This window comes from Ailuropoda melanoleuca, chromosome 14 (assembly GCF_002007445.2).
Source record: "Ailuropoda melanoleuca isolate Jingjing chromosome 14, ASM200744v2, whole genome shotgun sequence".
NCBI classification, from domain to species: Eukaryota; Metazoa; Chordata; class Mammalia; order Carnivora; family Ursidae; genus Ailuropoda; species Ailuropoda melanoleuca.
In genome coordinates this window covers 105,608,399-105,614,175 of record NC_048231.1, presented here as the reverse complement: position 1 = coordinate 105,614,175, position 5,777 = coordinate 105,608,399, and the positions used below count along the sequence as shown (strand labels likewise).

Sequence of the window (5,777 nt, the reverse complement as noted above, 5' to 3'; positions counted from 1 at the left end):
TCTAAGACATCCATTTCAATCAGTAGATGTGTCGAGCCACAGATTTTTCATAAAAAATATTGGATCTCGGTAAGAACGCCGGCTGGCTCCGGGCCCCAGCCCTACATGGTGCTGCAGTAGAAAAATAGTGTCTCTCTTCACCACGCAGAGAGGGACGGCCTGGTCCCGAATGCAGAGGGCGCGCCCCGCCATCCCTGCATGAGCCGTCTTATTTACAACACTTTACATTTCTTTTTTAAGTTATATACACATCCTTCTGGGAGAAGAGAGAACACTACATGGTACCAAATACTAACCAAAAAAAGGGGCACATAAATAATAAAAGCATTCCACTGCTGACGCAGAGTAGCGCCGGGCCCCCCCCCCGCCCCCACGAGAAGGCCGGCCCGTCTGGCCACGGGAGCAGCGCCCGGGGTCAGCGCTCGGTTCTGAGGGGGGACCGCTAAGTCTGCGGAGTGAGGAGTCTTCAGGACTGTTCTTTTCGTGGCTTCACCGCGGCTGCAGTCGTGCTGGAAAGATTGTCCTGTGTTTCTGTTTTAGCCGAGAAGACGTCACTGTCTGGGTCCTGCTTCAGGCCACACACCTCGGACCACGTCTGGGGGACGCCGCTGTCGCAGGAGGCGCCGTCTCAGACTCCAGCTCGCTTGCAGCGCACAAACTGAGGTAGGACACACAGCAGCGGCCGCGCCCCCGCCCCCGCCCCGCGCCCGCTGTCCCCTTCCTCACGCCGAGCCTTTCAAACAAAGTCAGCAGCTTCAGACTGGTTTGAACGATCAGACGACATTGTGCTTTGTTTTCATCTGAGAAGATAATAAATAAATCAGAGAATGTCCCAGTTGTGACTGATTATACTGCCAGACATCGATCTTTCTCTCTGACTGTTCCCGAGGACCAGTGCTCGGAGGCAGAGCCAAGATCTCGTCTGGGGGGCTGAGAACAGGAGGTACAGGAAAACCAGACCCACGCAACGTCCTCTCAGCTCGCTAGCTCCGGGCTCGACGCGGTGCCACGGTCCTAGGGTTAATTCATCAAAGTTGTGTTAGGGGTGGTCAGGTTTTTAAATGGGCTTCGTAGAAAAGTTAAATAAATCATTTTAATTTAAGAAATGGCAGGCCCTAGTTTATTGAGGAACAGACAAGTCTTGGTGGCTTTTCTGTTTAAGTGGCATAGATTTCTCATAGTGTTACCTTAAGATAAAACGAGAAACTGTAACAGTTTTTTTCATTTTCCTTAAACCAAAGTACTACTTATAAAATACTTTACATCTTTTTTAAGTTTTTGAATTATAGACAAACCTCCCTAATACAAAATACTAAAAGTGCAATAGTATAAATTAAGAGTTTGCAACCACATTATACAAACATTACCTTTTTATTGTACAACTTCGATAATGTGAAATATTTCCTCACAACTGTTTATAATGTTGTGAATAATTTACGGTGACGTTTGTCTGTAACTTGTTCCCGATCGCTGGGCTACAGACCACACTAGGGAACAACTGTCCACATAGCAGCTACAAACATTTAAATTAAAAAAAAAAAAAAAAAAAAAAAAAAAAAAGGGGGNACAACAACAAAAGGCGGCTTGTCACGGACAGGTACTTGCACACGAAAGCATGCGGTCTTTCCCAGTGGGACTTCACAATTTGCCTGCATTGAAGTAACTCACTTATTTATAGTAAAACAAACCCTGCTTTAAAAAAAAAGAAATCACATAGCCAGATGTATTCTGCAGTACAAAAGCTTCCTTTAAAGTTGGGGCTGTCTTATCTGTTACCCGCATAATCTTAACATTATAAATACTACAGACAAAGGTACGGCCAGAAGACGGCGGTGGGAGTACCGGACCACATCCTCAATAGTCTAAAAACAGAGTTCAAGTTTCTAACTAATTCGAACAAAACCTTCGGGTGAGTGTCGCTGGGACACGCAGGGACCCCTCTGTTCCTCCCGGGGGGTTATTAGGTTTCGGGAGGAACGAAGCGGATGTGGTTTGAGCCCTTTCCATTCCCAAGGCGGTTTTACAAGGACTTCTCTTTTTGTCTTAAATTTATTTAAAAGGTTACAGAGCTCCCAAGAACAGTCAAGCTCACCGTGGAAAGAGTACCATCCAGTGTGTCCGAGACAACCTTCCAGCAGCCACACAGTGAACATGTTTTCTGCTCCGGGTAACATTTTAAGGGGAACTGGGGCACAAGGCCACGCAGCCTGGTGGTCGCACTTGGCGGTGTGCCTGCGGGACAGAGCGGACGGCGGCACCACGCACAGCTAGTTAATACCAATCTCCTTGTTATCCTCAATAAACCTCGTGAATGGACGGCTGGCTCCCGTTTCGGAGTTTGCTTTGTCCAAACCCACAATGGGTGGACTCCCGCCGGTGCACGCTTTGTCCATCCCGGCGGTCAGAGAACCCAGGGGCGGGATGGCGCTTCCACCGAGACTTACTGGGAGCTGGGGAATGCCGCCATTCTGGATGACAGAGATCTCATTGTTCTTCATGGCGAGACCGTTTGTGATGGCTGCAGCATACTGGTTCCAAAAACTCGGGTCAACGTTCATTGCTCGCGCTGCCAGATCCTTCTGGAACATTTCTGAGAACTTCAGGGCATCGCCGCCTAGCAGAGCCATGGGGTTTTCCACCGACAGGCGGCGGCCGCGCCTCGCAGGGGCGTTATTCCACATGTGCGTGCCCATGTGCACCTGCGTGAGAGACACGGAGAGACAAGGCACAGGTAAGCAAGCCCAGCACTGCGGCAGGTGCGCGTCCGTCTCCACGCCGCCCACGTGCCATCCAGAAACCCAGCACAGCAGTTTCGGAATCGGTTTCTCTTCCCCGTTCTGAGCATCAGTTGGGGACAACGAAACATTGTTGGGTGAGCTTTTCCGAGCATTTTGTATTTAAATATGCAGTATTTCTCTTTTTTTTTTTTTTTAAAGATTTTTTTATTTATTTATATGACAGAGATAGAGACAGCCAGCGAGAGAGGGAACACAAGCAGGGGGAGTGGGAGAGGAAGAAGCAGGCTCGTAGCGGAGGAGCCTGACGTGGGGCTCGATCCCATAACGCCAGGATCACGCCCTGAGCCGAAGGCAGACGCTTAACCGCTCTGCCACCCAGGCGCCCCCAGTATTTCTCTTTATACACAAAGCAAAACCAGTCAATGTCTTCGTGCATGTTGCTTTCACGTGATGAGCCTGACACAGTAAGGCTCCCCCAACGGCGGAAAGCCCACAGGCCACTGGGGAGGTCGCAAGGCTCAGAGCACACAGAGCCTTTCGCCCCTCCTCCCTCTGCCCTGCCCCGGGGAACGGCCACGTGATTGAACTCCCACTTCCCGGGGCCCCGCAGTCGCTCTCCCCCCATGCGACCCATGGGGCCAGCAGAGGCCTCGGGCGGCTCCTTTCCCACAGGTTGAGCTGCCCGCCGTCTCCGAAGAGCACACGGAGACCCAGACAGGCACGTGAGGTGGACGTCTGTCTGGCTGAGAGCGCTCCCCTAGCATCTGGTCAGCAGCGCCCTTCCAGGGGGAACGCACAGCCTGCTTGTAGGCTCCAACAGGAACCCCGCACGGACCCTCACTAGGAAGCGTCTCACCCAACGCCCGCCGGCCCCTGCTGGCCGCCACGTGGACGACGACAGAACCGAGTTCGGGCCTCCGCACGGGACGTGCATTATTTTATCTTGTGCGAGTTTGTTTAAAAGCCCAGCTTATCTTGCGGTCCTAGTTCCACTGGATTCAAGACGGCACCAGGCCCGCGACTGCCCGCCCAGGAGCACAGCCCCGCGGTCGCCCCCCGAGGAGGCCCGGCGTGCGGGGGCGGGCAAGTCCGCCACCGCCCAGCAGGCGCGCCGCCGTCAGCACGCACACCCCACGCACCCCGCCCTCCCGGGTGGGCGCCCCGCGCAGGGGGTGGGGNCCGGCGGGCCCTCGCCCAGCGCGATGGCCTTGCTGTGCCCGTTCACTTCCATTTTGATCATGGCGGGCGCGGAGCCGGCAACCAGGCTAGGAGCGGTTTGGCTGGGACCTAGGGCAAAGTCGGGGTCACAGAACTGAGAACGCGGCTCGCTCGACGTGTGCGTCAGTAAGTGCTGTTTTAAATTACCCATAGTGGAGCACCCGCGCCCGCAGACCGCACAGAGAAACGGGCGCTCCTTCGTGTGGCTGCGGTGGTGGATTTCCAACGCGCTCCTGCAAGCAAAAGGCTTGCCACAGACACGACACACAGTGCCCGCACACTTACCCCGTTCTCTGCTCAGGAACAGCAGGCTAAAGGGGGCCTCCTCCTTGATGGCCGGCCTGCCGGGCGGGGCCGCCGTGAGGTCCAGCGCGCCTCCGTTCTCGGGGGCGGGGGCGGGGCTGTCAGGCCTCTCGGTCTTTAGGGGGGGTTCCTGGGGCTCCTCCTGGTTGCTGAGCCCCGGGGACTTGGAGTGCAAGCTCTCGCTGTTGCTGTTCATGGGCGACAGGGCGTGCATGGAGGACGAGGACTCCGACAGGGCCGGGCTGCCCGCGCTCCGGCTGTCCAGGTCGCCCACGGCCGACGAGGAGTCGTTGCTCAGGTGGTCGCTGTCCGCGGACCCGTTCTCCAGGGACTTCAGGGCGGTCAGCTGCGGACAGCTCATGACTGAGTCCATCATCTTCATCTGGTTCTCCAGCGCGGCGATACTGGAGATGACGGAGGGTGGCGAGGGCGGGCAGGACCCCGCGTAGGGCAGGAGCGGCTTGGGCGGGTCGCCGGCGGGCTCCCGCAGCTCCGCGTCGTCCTCCATGGAGTTCTCGTCCGCGTCGTCATCGTAGCCGCTGAGGGCCTCCGTGGCCTTCTCATCGTAGGGGAGCTCGGCGTCCATGGCGTCCTGGAAGCCTTCGGGCAGCGGCGTGTTGGGGATCTGCCCCCCCATGTGCATGCGGATGTGCTGCTGCAGCACCACGGCGTTGGTGAACTTCTTCTGGCAGATGGGACATGAGTGCTGCACCCGCAGGGGCGGCTTGGCCCGGTGCACCCCGAAGTGCGTCTTCAGGTTGCCCTTGGTGGTGAAGGCGCGCCCGCAGATCTTGCACTTGAAGGGCCTCTCGCCGGTGTGCGTCCTGTAGTGCATCTTGAGGGCACTCTGGCAGCTCAGCACGCGGTGGCAGATGACGCACTGGTTGGGGTCCGTCATCTTCTTGTCGATGTTCTCCACCAGCTGCTGCAGCTTGGACGTCTCGGACGTTTGCATGGAGTCGAGCAGCCCCCCGAAGGGAAACTTTGCCTTGAACTGGTCCGAGCCGGCTGGAAGCACCGGGCTGCAGAGGCCCGTGGAGATGCTGTTGTCCGTCAGGGCAGCCGAGGCCGCCGTGGACGTGCTGGAGACCTGCCCGCTGCTGGGGACCTCCCCCGCCCTGGTGTTTGCGCAAGGCAGGCTCACAGGCTCGGTTTTGGTCAGAGAAGGCCCACTGAGCACTGGCTGTGGGGACTCGGCAGTCCCTGGGATACCCGACTCAGAGCTGTTGAGGCCGGGGGACAGAGAGGTGCATTCGCTAGATGCGGGTGAGGGCCGCTGCGGGGAGCGGCTTGCAGGGGTGAGGCTGGGGGAGTCTGCGTAGCTGCCGACACCAGGGAGGGTGGGCGGGAGCTGCAGCCCAACCGACGTGGGCACCGTGGGCAACACGGGCTTGCTGTCCAGCCAGGTGGTCACTGGCTTTTCTGGAGGCAGCGACATCCCATAGGGGATTCCGGAGCAGGTGGGCACGTTGTCCAGGTACTCCGGGACAGGGTAGGGGTTCATCTGGATGTGGGGGT

At 57.1% G+C, this 5,777-nt stretch overlaps 2 protein-coding genes across 2 annotated transcripts in view; both read right to left on the bottom strand.

Moving 5' to 3' along the window:
• Positions 1–1,555: 1,555 nt before the first annotated feature.
• LOC117795949 (sal-like protein 3) lies at positions 1,556–3,372 on the bottom strand. The gene is made up of 2 exons (XM_034642220.1): positions 3,332–3,372; positions 1,556–2,877 (listed from the first exon to the last, which is right to left on the bottom strand). Exons 1-2 carry the CDS (start codon positions 3,370–3,372, stop codon positions 2,268–2,270), a joined length of 651 nt encoding a protein of 216 aa, XP_034498111.1. The 3' UTR covers positions 1,556–2,267.
• Positions 3,373–3,855: 483 nt separating this feature from the next.
• The window catches only part of SALL3 (spalt like transcription factor 3), a 16,457-nt gene continuing 14,535 nt past the window's right edge, over positions 3,856–5,777 (bottom strand). The window contains exons 4-5 of the mRNA XM_034642218.1: positions 4,242–5,777; positions 3,856–4,025 (exon numbers count right to left, since the gene is read on the bottom strand). The exon at positions 4,242–5,777 is cut by the window's right edge and continues 1,410 nt beyond it. Coding sequence (XP_034498109.1) covers positions 3,856–4,025; positions 4,242–5,777 — 1,706 coding nt within the window. The remainder of the gene's footprint in view (positions 4,026–4,241) is intronic.

Coding starts and splice junctions, on each gene's coding strand:
- LOC117795949 (XM_034642220.1), bottom strand. CDS start 3,372: ATGGGTCGCATGGGGGGAGAGCGACTGCGGGGCCCCGGGAA. Junction 2,878..3,331: donor CGACTGCGGGGCCCCGGGAA/GTGGGAGTTCAA, acceptor TGCTCGGAAAAG/CTCACCCAACAATGTTTCGT.